This window comes from Podarcis raffonei, chromosome 1, assembly GCF_027172205.1.
Source record: "Podarcis raffonei isolate rPodRaf1 chromosome 1, rPodRaf1.pri, whole genome shotgun sequence".
Taxonomy (NCBI): domain Eukaryota; kingdom Metazoa; phylum Chordata; class Lepidosauria; order Squamata; family Lacertidae; genus Podarcis; species Podarcis raffonei.
In genome coordinates this window covers 3204275-3225400 of record NC_070602.1, presented here as the reverse complement: position 1 = coordinate 3225400, position 21126 = coordinate 3204275, and the positions used below count along the sequence as shown (strand labels likewise).

The 21126-nt window shown below is 46.8% G+C and overlaps 1 protein-coding gene across 2 annotated transcripts; it reads right to left on the bottom strand.

Annotated features, from left to right (window-relative positions):
- Positions 1–193: 193 nt before the first annotated feature.
- KLHDC2 (kelch domain containing 2) lies at positions 194–20152 on the bottom strand. Of its 2 annotated transcripts, none has more exons than XM_053384879.1 (14): positions 20061–20152; positions 16417–16610; positions 14422–14501; positions 12713–12830; positions 11973–12088; positions 11009–11090; positions 9153–9236; positions 8366–8446; positions 8217–8275; positions 6969–7078; positions 5790–5862; positions 3617–3704; positions 1948–2000; positions 194–585 (listed from the first exon to the last, which is right to left on the bottom strand). In XM_053384879.1, the coding sequence occupies exons 2-14, from the start codon at positions 16588–16590 to the stop codon at positions 462–464; spliced, it is 1242 nt and encodes a 413-aa protein (XP_053240854.1). In that variant the 5' UTR covers positions 16591–16610; positions 20061–20152; the 3' UTR covers positions 194–461. The 2 variants fall into 2 exon arrangements, with proteins under 2 accessions (XP_053240854.1, XP_053240930.1); XM_053384955.1 differs by lacking the exon at positions 20061–20152 and adding an exon at positions 19944–20044.
- Positions 20153–21126: the final 974 nt, after the last annotated feature.

Genomic DNA, 21126 nt, shown 5'->3' with positions numbered 1-21126 from the left:
AGCTGCAACTGTCCCAAAGTCCACTGCTGCTTTTTCTTCCGCCTTAAAGGCAGCGCTAACAATACAGAGGGTTCAGTTCCTCTGCTGATCCGGTTTCTTTCAAGGGCTGCAGCCCCACTGCTTTTAAGCCAGCGGGAAGCCCTTCCCAGGGATCGTTCTGGAGGGCAGGGGAAGCAGTGACGTTCCTCTCGCCTTGCATTAAATACATTTATTGCAAACAAATTTTTACACAAAAATAGGTTCTCTCTCTAAGCCATTCACATGCAAACAGAAAAGAAAGGTCAAAGCAGAGAAGCCGTTACCTACAACGCAGAGTTGGGGGGGGGGGGAGAATTAACCTATACAAATGTCACACACACTTTGCCAAACCGGGATGGTTCAAATTATTACATCTCTTTATATAAGAAGGGCTCGTTCATGCGCAGCGCGGCCAGCCGAGGGAGTGCTTCACTGCCGTCCTCCTAGGAGCCAGACGTGTTGTTACTCCCAAAGCGCTGGTTGAGGCTGTGGAGGAGGTGCTTGGGCAGGCAGTGCCAGGAGCTGGCCAGGATCTCCTTGAAGCACATGATGGCTTCCAGGCACAGCCTGTGGGACGGGAAAAAGAGAGGGGAGAAAAAGGGGGCTGAGAATTTGCGCCAGGCTCCTCTCCTGCCCTCCACCAAGTCCCAATGGCCAACAAAACATGGCACACATCTCCACTGGGCTTTCTAGGGTTCTCCTAGAGCAGTGGTTCCCAAATTTGGGGGGTCGCCGTCCCCTCGGATTCCATTAATGCATCCCCAGTGCCCCTTACTCTACAAAAAGCACTGTTTGCACAACCCACCAAGGGAGGTTAACATGGCACAAGGCTAAACTAACAAGTAATTGCACATTTGTTGAAAATCTAATTAAAACTATTGAATCTGATCGAAGGAAACTGACAAATTTGATTTAATGACACTAGCTTTTCAAAGTCTGATAGTCGTTAACACCTCCAGCACTCCCCCTGACTCATAGGGCCCACCTTGGGACCCACTGAGTTATCCAACAATCCAAGGGGTCTTCCCTCCCTTGCTTTTCTCTTCGTTAATCCTCTTGGCTAATCCCTTCCCACCACTCGCTGGGTGTGACCTTTATACAAAAGGAACCAGCCCCTGACCTTGCGATGAGTCTCAGCTGGCCTTCTGGGAATCTCTGCTTAGGGGTTTATGTGGGGAGATGGAGAGGGGGCTGCGTTCTAAAAGCAGAACCCTCCCCAGCAACAGATTTGCTTCCCAGCTTTTCAGAGTAATAATTCAGGCTGTGCAACTACCCGTTAAGAAAGCAGAGCCAGGCTGGATGGGCCCTGCACAGCTGGGGACGGGGGGAGACATCTCCTTCCTTTCTTGGGTGACATACTTTTTAGGCAGCCAGAAATTCAACAGGTGCAGCTGTCCTTATCCCAACTGGCAGGTTGAAATGCACCTGCCAAATGCTGCCTGGCTTCCCAGAGCTTACAAATGGGGCGAAATCTTGTTGATATATGGTCACCCATTCCTAGAGAGGAAACCGCAACAGAAGTTGTTTCCCTGACTCCGAGAATACCGTATTTTTTGCTCTATAAGACTCACTTTTCCCCTCCTAAAAAGTAATGGGAAATGTGTGTGCGTCTGTGCTGCTATCCTAGAAGCCAGAACAGCAAGAGGGATTGCTGCTTTCACTGCACAGTGATCCCTCTTGCTGTTCTGGCTTCTGAGATTCAGAATATATTTTTTCTTGTTTTCCTCCTCTAAAAACTAGGTGCGTCTTGTGGTCTGGTGCATCTTATAGAACGAAAAATACGCGGTAATTCTGCTCCTATTTTTCTCGGGAAGAGACTTGAGCCCGTCATATACCGTATGAAAGCCCCCAGTTTCTCATGTTGCATATCCAACCGTAACTGCAAGGATGCACAAGCAATTAGTGGCCCCCCCCCACTTTAATACATACCTTACGAGGGATTTTGGTTGAAGAGAAAAGACAAGAATCTCATTACTATGTGCCTGAAAGAAAAAGAAAGAGCAGCTTGTATAAATCTCAAGATTGAAAAAGCACCTTTGACTTCCAGCCCGATTCAAAAGGGTCCGTGTGGAGCTGTAGAGACTACATTGCTGGCCCTGGACCAGAGAGAGACAGGTTCAAATCCTTGCTCAGCCCTGAAGTCTCTCAGCCCAACCTAACTCCCCAGGTGGTTCTGAGGATAAAACGGCAGATGGGGTGGAAGATCCCCAAGCGGGTGAGCAACGTCTGCCCTCTTGGAAGATGCACCACTTCCACTTCAGGATATTTGAAATCCGTCACCAGGGAGAACCACAAGGGCAGAACTCGCAAGGAATGGGGAACCTCAGGAGTCAAATCCTGCCCTCCAAGCTTCCTTAACTGGTGCCTTTGTTGCATATCTTTAGGTGCCAGGCAAACACATTCCTCTTCGCTCAGGCCTTGGGTTAATTAAACAACTTAATGGCCTTTTAAGCTGAGTGTGTAAGGGGGATGCTGTTTTTATTCATTATGATGGCTTGTAATGTTGTGCTTTTATATTGTAAACCACCCTGTGATCCTCGGATGAAGGGCCATTTAGAAATTTAATTAACAGCAGCGGGCCCTCGGGACTCTACAGAGGCTGCGCACTCAGACGTACCTCATTGGCCCTCATCTGCTCCTTCCTCTAGTGGCTTCACCTGGCTAGAGTGTTCCTTTGACCCATGGTAATGCATTTTGCTAGCCCAGATGGAGAGTTGTGTTCCAGGCCCCAGCCCCTGGAAGTCTTGCCCCAAAGGAATGTGGCCCCTGGGCTGAAAAATGCTCCCCCTCCCCGCCCCACTTCTGCACAGATTTGGACTGGGGTCAGAGAAACTGCCCAGGAGGTCGCAGCCATGTTAGAGCAAGTCAAGACCCATCATCATAGATTCATAAAATTGGAAGGGACCCAAGGGTCATCTAGTCCAACCCCCTGCAATGCAGGAATCTCAGCTAAAGCATCCATGACAGACGGCCACCCAACCTCTGCTTAAAAGCCTCCAAGGAAGGAGAGACCACAACCTTGCAAGGAAGACCGTCCCACTGTCAAACAGCTTATCCGGTGGGTCTTGCTGGAAAATCCAAATGCCAACATTTTGCCATGACCAAAACCAGAAATAATGGTCATGCACACCGCTTCTTCTGCCCCACAGGCTGGTAATCACAGCACTGAAAGGTGTAGAAGAAGAAGAAGAGTTTGGATTTGATATCCCACCTTTCACTCCCCTTCAGGAGTCTCAAAGCGGCTAACAATCTCCTTTCCCTTCCTCCCCCACAACAAACACTCTGTGAGGTGAGTGGGGCTGAGAGACTTCAAAGAAGTGTGACTGGCCCAAGGTCACCCAGCAGCTGCAGGTGGAGGAGCGGAGACGCGAACCCGGTTACCCAGATTACGTGACTACCGCTCTTAACCACTACACCACACTGTGTATGAGAGGGGGTGCCTCTACCCAGGCAGAACTGCTTTGCAATGGGCCAGTGGGATGTGTGAAGCCAGGAATTCTGCCCCCAAACGATGACGCAGCAGGCAGCCTTTGGGCTTTACAAAGGGAGCGTGACTTGGTGCCCAGGTGCCCTGAGAAGAACAAGAACAAGGACTTACGGCTTTGTGGTGGGCAAGCAGATTGTTGGCACAGCCCCCAAAGACAATCACTTCTCCCTCGTCGCTCGCGCATGCCGTGTGCCAGAGCCTGTAAGCAGATCACACAAATAATAATAATTTATTATTTGTACCCCGCCCATCTGGCTGGGTCTCCCCAGCCACTCTGGGCGGCTTCCAACAAAGATGAAAAATACATCAAAATGTCACACATTAAAAACTTCCCTGAACAGGGCTGCCTTCAGATGTCTTCTAAATGTCTGGTAGTTGTTTATCAATCAATCCTTTATTAGGCATAGCAAACCACCCATTATAAAACTAACACCGTATACAGATTGTGGAAAATACGAATTCGGCATAACAATTTGCATAAATAATACAGTCTAACACTACCACATCACCGACCAATCAAGAACCACTAAATCTCTCTATAATGGCCCAGTCTTTCCACATGGACAGCACTCAAATAATTAGCCACTATCAAAGTAATTTGATCATTCCTGTCCGAGAGCAGGTCCTGAACCGCTGTTTATCTCTTTGACATCTGGTGGGAGGGCATTCCACAGGGCAGGCGCCACCACCAAGAAGGCCCTCTGCCTGGTTCCCTGTAGCTTTGCTTCTCGCAATGAGGGAACCGCCAGAAGGCCCTCGGAGCTGGACCTCAGTGTCAGGGCAGAACGATGGGGGTGGAGACGCTCCTTCAGGTCTACTGGGCCAAGGCGGGGTCAAGCAGTGGGGAGAGTCAGCAGAAAGCTTTGGCTGCAACTCAAGGGAATCCTGCTGCTGTATACGGCTTTCATCTCCCCTGTTTTTGTTGTTGTGATTATCCATTTCTGTGAGTTTTTGAACATTTTGTGTCGCTTTTAAACTGTCTTGTTTGTGGCCCAGAGAAGTCAGCAGTTGGACAGGAGGGTTTATCCGCCCTCCACTCCTTTGAGGTAGGGCCTGTTGCAAGATACTCCTTTGTTTCTTGCCCTGAGGTGGGAAGGCTACCAGACGAGCCATTTGGGCCCCTTTGCCCAAACGTGCAGCAATGTTCAAGAATGGCAAATTGCTTTTTAAAAACAGAATAAAAGCACAGACCTAAGTGGCTACGCTTGGCTTCTCTGGGATGCAAACAAGAGAACAACTGACATTTGAAGCCCCTTGCAGGCCAGTCAAATGGAGACTGGCCTGAGTTTACTGGAACTGAAGAGTCTGGCCTAGACATTATGCAAAGGGGAAATCAGAGAATTGTATAGAAGGGGGCCCAGAGGGTCACCAAATCCAATCTCCTGCAGCGCAGGAATCGCAGCTAAAGAATCCCTGACCAATGGCTATCCAACTTCTCAATCTCCTCTTCTTCAGGCTAAACATCCCAAACTCCCTCAACTGTTCCTCACAAGGCTTGGATTCCAGGCCCTTTATCATCTCGAGGCTGCACACATTGCAGCTTGTCAATATCCTTTTTAAACTGTGGCGCCCAGAACTGGACTCCAGGAATAGAGGGGCACTATGACTTCCCTTGATCTGGACGCTACACTTTTGCTGCAGACAGCATTGTTGCAGCTGTCTGACAATATTCTCATCCAGAATTTGTCCCTGTCAAATGCAAGACGGTGGAGTGGTTTCTCTGCCCTCCACCCCCTAAAGCCAATTTTAAGGTAAAGGGTAAAGGGACCCCTGGCCATTAGGTCCAGTCGTGGCCGACTCTGGGGTTGCGGCGCTCATCTCGCTTTATTGGCCGAGGGAGCCAGTGTACAGCTTCCGGGTCATGTGGCCAGCATGACTAAGCCGCTTCTGGCAAACCAGAGCAGCGCACGGAAATGCCGTTTACCTTCCCACCGGAGCGGTACCTATTTATCTACTTGCACTTTGATGTGCTTTTGAACTGCTAGGTGGGCAGGAGCTGGGACCGAGCAACGGGAGCTCACCCCGTCATGGGGATTCGAACCGCTGACCTTCTGATCGGCAAGTCCTAGGCCCTGTGGTTTAACCCACAGCGCCACCCGCGTCCCTAAAAGCCAATCTTACTTAAGTTCAAAAAACGCAAGAGCCGAAAGGCTGCCCAAGATCTAAAGAGGCATGAAGGTAGAAGGCAAAGAGGGCCATCAGTGCAAGCAAAGCAACGACCAGGAGAGGCGAGTTCTGTGGAAGGTTCAGAGTAGTGTTTGTTACTGCGCGTGGGACTGCTTACCGGGGTTTCTCTGAATAATTGTGCTCAAATTGTATCCACTCGTTTTTACTTATGCAATAGATCCAGGCATCACCTGCAAGGAACAGAAGGGAGGTTTTTGTTGGGAGCACGTTTTGAGTGTTGGCAAAAGAAGCCGTCCTTGGCCACAACTTGATCCAGAATTTGAACTCACAAGCGGTCACTTGAAGCCGTCATTTCCCACAACTACCGTGAGTGGCTCAAGAGGCAAATAGGAAACACAAGGATCAGGACACACCCCAACCCCTAAACTGTGGTTAAATTAATTGTTTTTGCATACAATCATTTAACTCCAATAATTCATTGTACTTTTTTCTTTTTGGTGCAATGAAACACGTCCACGTGGAACATTGGTGGCGATGGTGGGAAGGCACAGAGATGTTTCCAAATTTTCTTTACAAACATGAGGTCTAAAAACTTGGGTTTGTTTTTTTAAAATGAAAAGTGATAGCCAAGATTCTCAGGATGCCAAATTTAAACCAGATGTACTAGGTGGGGGGGGGTGGGAGGGCGAGAGGGAAGGAGGAAAGACTTCAGAGTTATCGGATCGACTATGGTTTTCTTGCTAGAAGTTCAAGGCTCACCAGCTGAAGCCAGAGCGCGGCTCAGGAGGTGGAGTTTGAAGGCCACAAGCCAATATACATCATATCCAAGTGCCACCCCAAGTCCTTGTGGTCAAGGGCGGGCAAGAAATCTGATAAAATAAAATATGTTAAGAAAGAAGTGTGGATTCCAACACAGACCTCTGAAGCTGGCCAGGACTGAACAAAGGCCAAGGTCCAAAACCAATTATGCTGATTGACAGCAAATGGCTTGGAGAGCTACGAGTCGATCCCATCCTACAATGTGCCCACCCCTGATATGTATTATTTGAGATCCATATCAATCAGCCCAACCTCCCACCAGCCTGTTGTGTTTTGTGACGCTTTTAGCCACTTTAAATCTAGCCAGTGTTTCTGAGAGGGGTGGGGAACAAACAGCAGCAGCGCCAGACCCCAGATGCCACTGACGCGCTGGCAGGGTCCTGAACCGCAGCCATTGCAAGGACCTTCTGGGATCATCACATGAAGGCTAAAATAAACCCAGCGCCAACCAATTCTGCGGAAAAGGCTCTTCTAGCTAAACCGAAGGCTATTTTTAGCTCTCCTGGGATTTACTTACTGAGAGGCTGCTTGTCGGTGGTGAACCCGCCAAAGAGGAAGAGATGGTCAGACGAAACGGGGGTTAGAGAATGCCAAGATCGGCCGACGGGGCAGATGCCTTGTGTGATTCTGTGTTGGGGAAACACAAGAGATCGACAAGAAATTGTCAAAACAGCAGCCAGGAATGGAGTGTTTGATCTTACTATAAGCAACCTGTTCTTGACCGGGATGGGAGATTGTGGAAACTCTGGAGACAGCGATGCAGGTGATTCGCTGCTCCGGCCATGAAGTCAGGCTTTGGGAGAAGATTTGCCCAGCTGCTCAACCCACACAGGGTGGTCTTGCAACCCACGCTTCAAGTTTTCCTGGCCAACTAAAAATGGGAACAGGGGAGTGCTGCAAACCACTTAGGTACAGGTGAAACTCGAAAAATTAAAATATCATGGAAAAGTTCCTTTATTTCAGTAATTCAACTTAAAAGGTGAAACTAATATAAGAGATCAACTCATGACATGCAAAGCGAGATCTGCTTCTACTTCTCAGAGGTCCAATCTTGCTCCATTTGCAATCCTTCTTTTGCTGATTTCCTTGAATATTCTAATTTTCTGAGACTGTTCATTTGGGGTTTTCATCAGCTGTACACCATGATCATCGCAATGATAACAAATCAAGGCTTGACATATCTTGCTTTGCATGTCATGAGTCAATCTCATATATTAGTTTCACCTTTTAAGTTGAATTACTGAAATAAAGGAACTTTTCCACGATATTCTAATTTTTCGAGTTTCACCTGTAGAACAAATCAAGGCTTGACATATCTTGCTTTGCATGTCATGAGTCAATCTCATATATTAGTTTCACCTTTTAAGTTGAATTAGTGAAAGAAAGGAACTTTTCCACGATATTCTAATTTTTCGAGTTTCACCTGTATATTTTTGATGACATAGTGGGATAGAAATCCTTCTATAAACAAATCAATAACAAACAATTTTAGGCCCCCCCTTATTTCAGTCATTTTAAATTGTACAGAACTGTTTTAAAACTGTGTGAGTTGTTGTAACCTGCCCTGGGACCTTAGGGCAGGCAATAAATCGCGATAAATGAAGTAAGAATAGCAAACGAGACCCGGTGCTCTCCTGATGCAATTCCCACCGGCTCCAAACAGTGCTCTCTGGGACTGATGGGAGTTGTAGTCCAAAAGATTTGGAGAGCACCAGCTTGGGATCAGCTTCCCTGCGCCGACAAGGGGAGACAGAACCCTACGTACATTTCATGCCACTCCCACTTGTCCAGATTGAGGGAATAGAGATCGTTCATCCTGGACTCCTGAGGGAAAGAGGGAGAGAGGGACGAGTTTAGTGAAACCTGCACCCCAGAGAGGCAGCAGCAGCGTCCCCACTATGCTCTTGCACTCACTCGGTATCTTCCTCCAAAGACGTAGCCTCTGTTTCCAACTGTGGCACAAGCGTGGGCTGCTCGGGGTGACGGCGATTTCCCCTGCGGGGGCAAGAAGAGGGGACAGGTGAGAGACGACCTGCTTTGGCCTCTACGAAATCTCCTTGCCGTCTCCTGCCACTGGCCACATTTGAGGAAGTGGCTGTTGCTGGTTATATTTGTGTCCGTTGGCAGTAGGAGTACAATATGGGCATGTCTTTAAGTTAACATCTTACATCAAAAACCTGACAGTACCAAACTATCGAAGGCTTTTCACCAAAGCCAGACTAAACGTCTTTCCTTCTGCAGTGTTGGATGGCAGGCTGAGAGGAGTTCCCTACCAGGACAGACTTTGCACATGCATTGTGCAAAATATGAGCAAGCCAGGGCTGAACTGATACTACCCTTGCTGGTACCTTTCCCAGGAAAATCAGAGGCTCACTATGTCAGGTTCCTATTGGAAGACCAGACAAATGCTAGAACATTAGCAGTGGCAAAGTTTTTATCGGTGGTTGCAATAACAAATAATCCCTATATTCTGAACAAAATGCTTATTTAACCTGGAGGTAGGCTGTATGAATTGTGTATTGCTTTGTAATGATTTGTTGGGTCTCTGGACCTTAATAAAGATTGATGATGATGATTTTTGTTAGGATCTGACGGGCAGTGGAAATGAACCAGCTGATATTTAATCAATATGGGTGGTCCTACCGGATAATAATTTTTTTAAAACGTATGATTGCCATATTTTGGAAGTCCACTACTTTACCTTGGTCACAGGCTGGCTCCACGTAAACGTGTCTGTGTCCAGGACGTGAACGTGATCGTTCCATCCACGGGGAACACCTGAATTCTTTTAGACAAGAACAGGGACAATGGATAAAATCTCATTCAGTGCAGCAGTTTTGACGTTTGCAAACTAGGGCAGAAAAATCTGTGGAACGGAGCACTGACTACCCGCGGCCGCTGTTCCTCCTGTGATGTGTGCAAGAGGCTTCTAGAACAGCTGTGAGTTTCAGCCTCCACCGCCCAGGCGGAGCAGGACCACAGAGCAGGTAAATACGGGCAGGTATTCAAGGCAGTGGAGCTGAAAGCCACAATTGTTCTGGGGGCTTCCCTGCATTTTTGGTATTTTTTATTTAACACTTTAATACCTCACCCTTCCTCAATCAGGAAGCACAGTGCAGCTCACAACAAGAAACAAGATAAAAACAGCAAAAACAGAATGAAAAACCAAATAAAATAAAAACCCCACAATCAGAATCAAATAAGCAGTGGCAAATATCTAAAATAAATTCCACTTGTGGATCCAAAGGCCTGGGCAAATATACATGCCTTTAGCTTTTGCTTGAATGTTTGTACCGATAGAGCCAAGCGGATGTCACCTGGGAGGGGGTTCCATAGAAATCACAGGTGAGATGCCACCACCGAGAAGGCCCTGTCTTGTGTCACTGTCTAACCGATGTGACTACAAGCAGGGCATTCTCTGTGGATCATAATGCAAAGGTTGGATGGCAGGGGGCAGGGAGAGAGAGTGTTTCTTTGGGTCCTAATTCACTTTGGGGTTTTGATCACGTGCAGCCAATGCAGAGCTTTCAGGATGGGGCCGATACAAGCCCTCCTTGCTGCTCCAGCCAACAGCCAAGCAGCAGCATCCTGAGCAATCTGCAGCTGCCAGAATGTCTTTAAGGCCTTTAGGGCAGGCATAGGCACAGTCCCAAAACATCTGGAGGGCCGAGGTTGCCTATGCCTGCTTTAGACCCCCAAAGAGCAGATTGCAGTAATCTATTTGGGAGGCTAGGGGACGCGGGTGGCGCTGTGGGTAAAAGCCTCAGCGCCTAGGGCTTGCCGATCAAAAGGTCGGCGGTTCGAATCTCCGCGGCGGGGTGCGCTCCCGTTGTTCGGTCCCAGCGCCTGCCAACCTAGCAGTTCGAAAGCACCCCCGGGTGCAAGTAGATAAATAGGGACCGCTTACTAGCGGGAAGGTAAACAGCGTTTCCGTGTGCGGCTCTGGCTCGCCAGAGCAGCGATGTCACGCTGGCCACGTGACCCGGAAGTGTCTCCGGACAGTGCTGGCCCCCGGCCTCTTGAGTGAGATGGGCGCACAACCCCAGAGTCTGTCAAGACTGGCCCGTACGGGCAGGGGTACCTTTACCTTTACCTTTTATTTGGGAGGCTAAGAGTAAAGGGTAAAGGGACCCCTGACCATTAGGTCCAGTCATGGCCGACTCTGTGGTTGAGGCGCTCATCTCGCTTTATTGGCCGAGGGAGCCGGCGTACAGCTTCCGGGTCATGTGGCCAACATGACTAAGCCGCTTCTGGTGAACCAGAGCAGCACACGGAAACTCCGTTTACCTTCCTGCCGGAGTGGTACCTATTTATCTACTTGCACTTTTACATGCTTTTGAACTGCTAGGTTGGCAGGAGCAGGGACCGAGCAACGGGAGCTCACCCCGTCGCGGGGATTTGAACCGCCGACCTTCTGATCGGCAAGTCCTAGGCTCTGTGGTTTAACCCACAGCGCCACCCGCGTCCCTTATTTGGGAGGCTACAAGAGCATGAATTAGTAAATGAGCCATTCCTGAGCTGGAAGAGATTCCAGCGCACAAAAAGCAGGAGACTTACCCAAAAAGAGGTTTCATCAAACTCAAATCTTCCAATCTGCTCCCCTTCAGGGTAATACCCGTAGCCACCAAAAAATATAAGCCTGTTCAAAAAGAAGGTAAGGGAAGGCAGAAAAACAAAAGAATTAACTATCATCAGAGTGACCAGGTAATACGCGGTAATGGATTTCCACTTACAAGAAAGCATCATTTAAAGAGTAGAAGCCCAGAATATCTGAGAAAAGATTCTATTACTTATTTCAACCTTTCATAAGCTGAGCCAGCATGTCTGAAGGGCACTAGGTGGGCAAAGGTAGATTTATTTAAATGAAACTGAGCACCCATTACCTGCTTCTCCTGCTTTTACATACTGAAGCTAAAATTTGCAAAGAATCATTCGCAAAGGCAGTTAGAAGTGCCAAAGGACAAGAGCAGGACGTCAGCAACATTAGCTCTGAGGTGCTTTGCTGTTGCTATTTCAGAAAAAACCATAAAGTCAACAAAACATTATTTTTCAGGGGGTGGGGGAGGGAAGAGGCATCCAGTTGTGTTGCTATTTTAGCCAGAAAAGTTTCTTAGCTTCTTTCCCCACCCCCTCTTACTGTTATTAACTCTACTCTGAAAATTACCGTTAACTCTGCACGGTCACAAACCTGTATGCTATTTGGCTGCAAGTTCCTTCTAATATTTAGGATGTCATGGAACATCAAAGTGCATTTATTACATTCATATTGCCTATTTTTATATAAAAGCTATCGGTTGCTTACACGAAACCAACATAATCCAATTAGGCCAAATTACATTACAAATTAAATACAAAGAGTGCTATTACAGTAATGAATGGATAACAGAGACACTTTGGAGAACAGGCAACATGGAAACCCACTATTTTTTTGGTCAAATGAGGCTGCAGAGCACGCAATCATTTCCAGGAAAGAGAAGGGACCCCAGAACAGCCAGGCTCTGGTTCACGCCGACAAACTTACTTGTTTCTATAAACCCAAACGCCGAGTTTGTCTTTTGATGACGGAGGGGTGCCTTGGCACTCCACCCTGATCCACTGCAACACTTTGTCGCTCGACCTGGAATTAAGCATGTAGAACTGCAAGAAAATGAAGGGATAGATTATAAACGTGCAGCTCATTGGCCCAAAGGAATCCTGATTATTTGGACTGCTCTTTGTCGATTTAAAGATCTTAGGGACACGGGTGGCGCTGTGGTCTAAACCACTGAGCCTCTTGGGCTTGCCGATCGGAAGGTCGGCGGTTCGAATCCCCGCGACTGGGTGAGCTCCTGTTGCTCTGTCCCAGCTCCTGCCAACCTAGCAGTTCGAAAGCACGCCAGTGCAAGTAGATAACTAGGTACTGCTGCGGCGGAAAGGCAAACGGCGTTTCCGTGCGCTCTGGTTTCCGTCACAGTGTTCCATTGCGCCAGAAGGGGTTTAGTCCTGCTGGCCACATGACCCGGAAGTTGTCTGTGGACAAACGCCAGTTCCCTCGGCCTGCAAGCGGAAATGAGGGCCGCACCCCATAATCACCTTTGCCTGGACTTAACCATCCAGGGGTCCTTTACCTTTAAGATCTTAATTTGGCCTGTCAGGCAACATGGGATGGATCTGATGTCAGATAGTGTTGGGGTTTTGGATACTGTAGTTTTCCAGGTCCAAAACAAAGGCAAAAAAAGGGGTCGAGTCTCCCCACCCACCCTGGGAAATTCGAGGACTGACCTTGTTTGTGTTGCCGCGTGCGTGGTGCCCTCCAAACAGGTACAAGACTCTGCCCATACAGACGGCGCAGCTCCCTGACATGGAAGGGGGAACGTCTCCAGCCGTTCTGTGCTTTGTCCTGGCAAGGCAGGGGCAGAAAGACCTCTGGGTTGAACAAGGAAGCTTTCCTTTCTCATGCTTATCTGTCATTTATAGCTTTTGTTATAACTTAGTGTGGTACTTTTGGGATGTGGGTGGCGCTGTGGGCTAAACCACTGAGCCTAGGACTTGCCGATCAGAAGGTCGGTGGTTCAAATCCCCGCGATGGGGTGAGCTCCCGTTGTTCGGTCCCAGCTCCTGCCAACCTAGCAGTTCGAAAGCACGTCAAAGTGCAAGTAGATAAATAGGTACCGCTCCGGCAGGAAGGTAAACGGAGTTTCCGTGCACTGCTCTGGTTCGCCAGAAGCGGCTTAGTCCTGCTGGCCACATGACCTGGAAGCTGTAAGCCGGCTCCCTCGGCCAATAAAGTGAGATTAGCGCTGCAACCCCAGAGTTGGCCATGACTGGACCTAATGATCAGGGGTCCCTTTACCTTTACCTAGTGTGGTACTTACAAGCCGATTCAGAGCTCCCATGCCCTCCCCAAACTGATGGCACTTCAATCCGAAGCGCCATATGGACATTCTCAATGGATTCATGCACGTGTTATAAAACAGTGGGATCCCAAAGCATAAAACCCAGTGGAAAAACACTGGCACCACCAGTACCTCCAGCACTCAACTCAAGACAACCTGACTAGGAGGATCCATCAGGGATGATGGTACTGCAAACTCCCTGTGAACTCCAAGAAAGCCAACAGAGGAATGCAACTCTCCCCGTCTTGCTTTCCGCAAAGTGGATCAGAAGACTCACTAACCAAAGGGCCCCTGATTTTCTTCTTTCAATGCACATTTTGTCTTATCTGCCTTGAGCCATCTAGAAAGAGTGGGTTGAAAAATAAAGCAAACGAACAAAAAACTGGAGGACATGGAAGTACAGTTGCAAGTCAAATGTTTTGGCTCCTGAACGATGCAAACTCGGGAGTGTTCCGGTTTGTGAACGTTCTTTGGAACCCAAATGTCCGACACAGCTTCCACAACTTCCGATTGGCTGCAGGAAATCAGAAGCTGGGCTTTGGTTTCTGAACCTTTTGGAAGTTGAACGGACTTCCAGAATGGATTCCATTTGACTTCCAAGGTACGACTGTATGTTTCTGAGCACAACTTGAAGTGTTGGTGCTGACCTTTAAAGCCCTAAATGGCCTCGGCCCAGGATACCTGTGAGAAGCCAAGTTACAGGGAACCAGGCAGAGGGCCTTCTCGGTGATGGCACCCACCCTGTGGAACACCCTCCCATCAGATGTCAAGGAAATAAACAACTACCAGACTTTTAGAAGACATCTGAAGGCAGCCCTGTTTAGGGAAGCTTTTAATGTTTAATGGACTATTGCATTTTAATATTCTGTTGGAAGCCGCCCAGAGTGGTGGGGAAAACCCAGCCTGATGGGCGGGGTAAAAATAAAAATTATTATTATTATTATTATTATTATTATTATTATTATTATTATCATCATCATCATCATCATCATCATCATCATCATCATCATCTACTGCTCTAACAAAACGTTATCATGGTTGGAGGTATTTTTTGGTGTTGGTGGGGAGATAGGAGGCAGTCAAGATATAATTTACCATCTTCCAGTTTCCATGTTGTATATCCAGATTTCATCTCGGGGCAGGTAAAAGTCGTAGAATCCTCTCACTTGAGCATTCTGAAGCAGGAAAGAAGGAAAGAGGGGAAGCACCCCATTATTAAATGGAACGATGAATTAAAAAGCACCATCTGCTTCTCTCTTTATGCCAATAGTCTAAAGAACACCCCACCCTCCATTTCCACCCAAATATCTGTATTTTGAGAATCATGGCCAACTTGGGTATAAAAATGTGGGATATTCCAGGGCAAGACTGTGAGCCCCATTTATTTATCTATTTCATTTATAGTCTGTTTTTTCGATCTGACATTCTGATGAATCCACAGGGAGCATTTTTCTACAGACAGAGGATCCTGACTAAGCCAGGACCAATCCCAGCCCCACGGCATAGAATCATAGAGTTGGAAGGGACCCCGAAGGTCATCTACTCCAAGCCCCTGCAATGCAGGAATCTGTCCATCCAACCTCTGCTTGAAAACCTCCAAGGAAGGAGAACAGCAGAAGAGGTCAGATGGGCGGTGTACAAATAAATTATCACTATTCAGGGTGGATAAAAATCAATGTTTTAAAAAATATATTTTTTTAAAAAAATTGATTTTTTTTATTTAAATCAGATTTTTTTTATTTAAATTGGATTTTTAAAATAAAATGCTTTTAGAGGAAAAATCTTTCTAAAGAGAGTTTTCTCTTTAAGTTACATTATAGTACAAAGACTATTCCTTAGGAAATAAGGATTTGTTTAAAGTTTTTCATGTATGCTAAAATTCAAAGGTGTTTTTTAAATCGTTTAACCACATCGGTTAACAAACATGGATACATATGCTATAATGTTATTGTTCTAATTAAATGAATTGTTTAAATTGTTATTAAAGAAACAATTATTTTTCTCCTTCCAAGTACAGCAGAAAAGTTGTCCAAATATAAAGTTAACTTATTAAATCTCACAATAATTTCATAATTATCTGTCAATCTATTTCTAATAGTATAGTATATTTTTTGATATAACTGTAAAAACTACTCTGAAAATTTATTATTCCAAAAATGAAACCTTTGTCTGGTTGTAAATATTAAGATTATACCAGCAAGAATGAGTCTTTCTGTAAAAAATCAAGTGATGTAAATAAAGTCTTACTGACTAGTGATTTAAATCAATTTGATTTAAATCAAGTCCACCATGTCACTATCATCCTCATCCTGTACAGTGGTACCTCTGGTTGCAAACAGGATCAGTTCTGGAAGCCCGTTCACAACTCTGAAAGTAACGCAACCCGCACCTGCGGGTCGCAATTTGCCACTTCTGCACATGACGTCATTTTGCTCGTCTGTGCATGCGCGAGCGGCGAAACCCGGAAGTAACCCTTTCCGGTACTTCCAGGTCGCTGCAGGACGCAACCTGAAAACGCTCAACCTAAAGCAAACGTAACAAGAGGTATGACCGTACTTAATACATCCCTTGAGAGCTTTGGCGCATAACACAATGCACAAATAAAGTAATAATAATGGCAACACATCCCACAGCGTCCCTTGAGACCTTCAAATATAAGGCAACACATCAATTACTGTATTTTTTGCTCTATAAGACTCACTTTTTCCCTCCTAAAAAGTAAGGGGAAATGTGTGTGCGTCTTATGGAGCGAATGCAGGCTGTGCAGCTATCCCAGAAGCCAGAACAGCAAGAGGGATCGCTGCTTTCACTGCGCAGCGATCCCTCTTATTGTTCTGGCTTCTGAGATTCAGAATATTTTTTTTCTTGTTTTCCTCCTCCAAAAACTAGGTGCGTCTTGTGGTCTGGTGCATCTTATAGAGCGAAAAATACGGTGAATTATTACAACACGGTTAGCAGCAACCTGTTGCTCTCTCTCTCTCACAAACACACACACATTTTAAACCAGGTGCATCTTCTCCAGCCCTCTGTGATGAGGGGGAGCAAGGCCTCCATGCCTTTGCCAAATAAAGAGTCTTTTTTGCTGCTCACCTTATATCCGCCCCAAACGAACATGCACTGCCCGTCGCTGACAGCTACGTGGCCGCTCCTTTCAGCAGGACTGCCATTCTCTAGATGTTCCAAGCTGTCCTCTGCTGGCCCGGGAATCTCTTCATCCTCCGGCAGATCCTCATCCACTGGCAACTCTTCATTGTCATCTGCCATGCCTGGAACAGGATAGTCTCCTTCAAGAAGGCCACAAAGAGGAAGAAAAGCTTTCAAAATTATGTGTAGCCAAAACAGGATGGAGAAAAAGCCATCCTCAGAGCTGTTTCCTTTGCCCGGGGGCAAGAGGAGTCAGCGAGGGTGAAGAGACAGTTCTGCCAGTCTCTGAAAATCTCTTGTTTTCTTTTGGCTGGCTCCTAGGGTTAAATAAGTTGGAATTCTTGTTATTAAATATACCAAGAGAAAAGAGCACACCAAGAACTTTGTCCAATATAAGTTTCAAAAGTGGGAGTGGTCCTTTCTCGCAAATCAATAGTCAGTTGAAAAAACTAATCCATTCAAAAGTATGTATTCTGACAAGGAGTACAAACTCAAACAGAGATTACAAACTCAAACTCATAAGGACATGCATAACACAATAATTTGTTACAGTATTAAAAATAAGAGTTTATGAGTTTGTGCTCAATGGCTGAAACTAAGATCTTCATGTCCAATCTTACTATGGACTAACATGAACTTATCTCTACTCATAAACTCTTATTTTTAATACTGTAACGAATTATTTTGTTATACATAGCCTTATGAGTTTGAGTTTATAATCTCTGTTTGAGTTTGGAATCCTTGTCAGATGAGGTCCAAGGGCCACCACCTTGTCCAGCATCCTGTTTTCAAAGTGAGCAACTGTTTTTAAAGGGAAGCCCCGAGGGAGAGGTGCCTTTTCACAAACTAAGATCTCCTTCAAATAACCCATTTCTTGAGCATTCACCTCAATTTGCTTGTGGAGTGTGTACACATCTTTCCATTAACCATTCACTCATTCCTCACTTTTCGGTGCATTCCTCTGTCATTTTCCTCCTCACAAAAACAACTGTATTTGTTGCTCTGGACTGGCAACAGAGTGCTTTAATCCAATTTAATTGCACAAATCCAAACTTCCTAGTATGCACTCAAATCTGTCCCGTGAAGCGTCCTGAAAAACTGAAGAGAGCCACCCATTCCTCTCCAAGCTCACTCTGTGAAGATGACCTCAATGTTGAGTGCAAATAAAGGTCTTAGCCAACCAGAGCAGGAAAAACAAGCTCCGTGGCGCAGTAGTCTCACCCACAGCCAAGCTCAGCATCTCAATGATGTCTTTAAAAGCTCTTTGGGAAAAGCCAGCCCTGAAGGTCTTGGCCAGTGAAGCAGGAGGAGGAGCAGGGAGCCGGAAAAGAAGAATTGGCTCTTGGCTACCTTTCCTAGTCATTTGGACATCCCAAGGCTTAGCTGCTAGATGACAGTACCTGGAGCCTGAAATACTGAATGCTGTTTAAAGGCATTTTAAATGGATTTCTTGCTAGCCAAAACAGATGATGATCAAAATCACAGCTTAAGCGGCTGCAAAGCGTTTGACATTTAAAGGCACAGATAGACAGGAAGGCTCCCCAGCACATTCTTCAAACTGTTCAGAGCTTTTTAAAGCTGCTCTGCACCTGGTCAGGGATCTGGGCTGGACACATGGCCCTGCCTCATGACCTCTTTGCATCTGTACTCAATGGTCCAGTCATAACAACACGGACACATAGGAATTTGCCTTATATAAGTGTCAGACCAGTAGAATGACTCATTATAATCTCCAGCACTGGCTTGCGGGATCTTTCTAGGCTTTTCAGACAGGAATCTGGAGGTATCTGGAGATGCTAGGGACTGAATCAAGGACCTTCTGCCAAAGCAGGTGCTGTACCACGGAGCTATGGCTCAGACCCCTTTGCAGCAACATACAGAGGTAGATTCCTTCAAGGGGTGAGATGGGTTGTGCTGAAGCCAGTGAGGGGAAATCACAATTTCGAAGGCTGCCCTACACATTATTCACTGAAACAAAAAATGTGGGGTTGCTATATAAAACTAGTACAACGGGGATCAGGGCTAGAAACCCTGGAAAGGTAGCATGGTGTAGTGGTTGGAGTATCATACTAGGACTTGAGAGGTAAAGGTAAAGGGACCCCTGACAATTAGGTCCAGTTGTGGCCGACTCTGGGGTTGCGCCCCTCATCTCGCTTTATTGGCCGAGGGAGCCGGCGTACAGCTTCTGGGTCATGTGGCCAGCATGACTAAACCACTTCTGGCAAACCAGAGCAGCTCACGGAAATGCCGTTTACCTTCCCACCAGAGCGGTACCTATTTATCTACTTGCACTTTGACGTGCTTTCGAAGTGCTAGGTTGGCAGGAGCAGGGACCGAGCAACAGGAGCTCACCCTATCGTGGGGATTCGGACCGCCGACCTTCTGATCGGCAAGTCCTAGGCTCTGTGGTTTAACCCACAGCGCCACCCGCGTCCCTGTTTACATACCAACATATGCATTCCACTGTTGAACTGCTCTAATTGCCAGAAAGTTCTTCCTAATGTTTTGTCGGAATCTCCCTTCTTGTCATTTGAATCCATTGGTTTGGTTCCTGCCCTCCGGAGAAGCAGGAAGCCACCTTGCTCTTCCTCCCACGGGACATCCCTTCAGATACTTGAAGCTGGCTACCAGATCTTTTGTGATCTAGTGCCGGACAGAAGTACCTGAGCAGGTTCAAGGAGCTACAGACTACGGAGCTCTTTTCCCTGAAGGAAATAACAGCTGCAACTGCCCCAAAGTCCACTGCTGCTTTTTCTTCTGCCTTAAACGCAGCGCTACCAATACAGAGGGTTCAGTTCCTCTGCTGATCCGGTTTCTTTCAAGGGCTGCAGCCCCACTGCTTTTAAGCCAGCGGGAAGCCCTTCCCAGGGATCGTTCTGGAGGGCAGGGGAAGCAGTGACGTCCTCTCGCCTTGCATTAAATACATTTATTGCAAACAAATTTTTACACAAAAATAGGTTCTCTCTCTAAGCCATTCACATGCAAACAGAAAAGAAAGGTCAAAGCAGAGAACCCGTTACCTACAATGCAGAGTTTTGGGGGGGGGAATTAACCTATACAAATGTCACACACACTTTGCCAAACCGGGATGGTTCAAATTATTACATCTCTTTATATAAGAAGGGCTCGTTCATGCGCAGCGCGGCCAGCCGAGGGAGTGCTTCACTGCCGTCCTCCTAGGAGCCAGACGTGTTGTTACTCCCAAAGCGCTGGTTGAGGCTGTGGAGTAGATTGCTGTAATCTATTTGGGAGGCTACAAGAGCAGGGTACTAATAATAATATTATTATTATAACCCTTGCAGGGTAATAATAATAATAATAATAATAATACTTTATTATTTATACCCCGCCCCTCTGGCTGGGTTTCTCCAGCCGCTTTCCTTTTTAACTGGGGGGAGCTTCCTAAAAGGTGACGACCCCCCAAAAAGAGAGACCCCCCCCCCAGCCTGCAGTGGTGCAGCCCATTCAGTCACCTTATTCTGCAGGAGGAGGAAGGAGCCACTGAAGAAGGCGGGGGGGGGTAGGAAACCTTCGCCCGCCTCCCCTGCCGGGCTCAACGGAAGGCGCCCCCTTCTCCCCTCTCGACTTACCTTAGCGGGGTCCGCTCACAATGTCAACATCCGCCGGTGCCGGCGGATATCCGGTCCGCATTCCTGCCCCGGCGGAAGCTCCGCCCCCTCTGCCGTCGACGGAGGAGGCGAGAGATGTGGACAGAGCGTCCGCCGCGGTCTTGCTCCCCCTGCAGGGAAGGAGGGGAACGGCACCCGAGAGAGCGTCAGGTTGCCACTGGCCTACCTTGCAGGGGTGGCCGAGAGTGGCCGCTGTGGTCGTTGGAATGACATATTCATTTCTACCCAAGGACTACTACTTCTTCTTCTTCTTCTTCTTCTTCTTCTTATTATTATTATTATTATTATTATTATTATTATTCAGAATTATAACAAGACATGTTATCCAAAAACATATCATCCTTGTTCCCCCCATTTTTCATCCCACCCCCACAAAAACCACCCCGACTTCCCTCAGTTCCAGTCTTTGGTTTCTCTGCTGTTTTCTGCATGTTACAAAGTTGTATAGATCCTCAAACTATTTAGCTGATTATTATCAATTAAAAGTTTGTGAATGTTTATTCAAAACCAGCCAAGGAGTCCAGTTCGCTTTGTTTCAGATACTTTGTAAAGGGTTCCCATTCATCCTTAAAGTCACAGTTATCCTTGTCCCGTAGCTTATGTGTCAATTTTGCCAGTTATGACAACTCACAGGCACCGAAAAGAGGGCCTGGATTCTAAACCTTCTGCTCGAGTATTCAAGTGACTAAAATTGTGCAGCCTAGTATCCTCTTCCCTCCATTTTCCTTGGGGTGTGTGGATTTAGTTTTCAGTGGACACACACATCCTTTCTTCTGCTCTCAACCATCCACTTCAACTGCTAGATTCACTGTCTACCTGACTTACCTGCACCCCTAACCCCCACTCAGTTGCCATCAATATTCTGTAAACTCACAGGCAACGATGTTTTTAAGTGTGATTTCCTTTCTGTCTATAAACTATGCGCTTTGGCATTCCTTGGCTATACCCCTGCCACAGTGTGCAGGTCATTTTATGGGAGGGTTATTTGTTTTTGTACTGTATTGCTATTTTGTACTTTGTGTTCTTA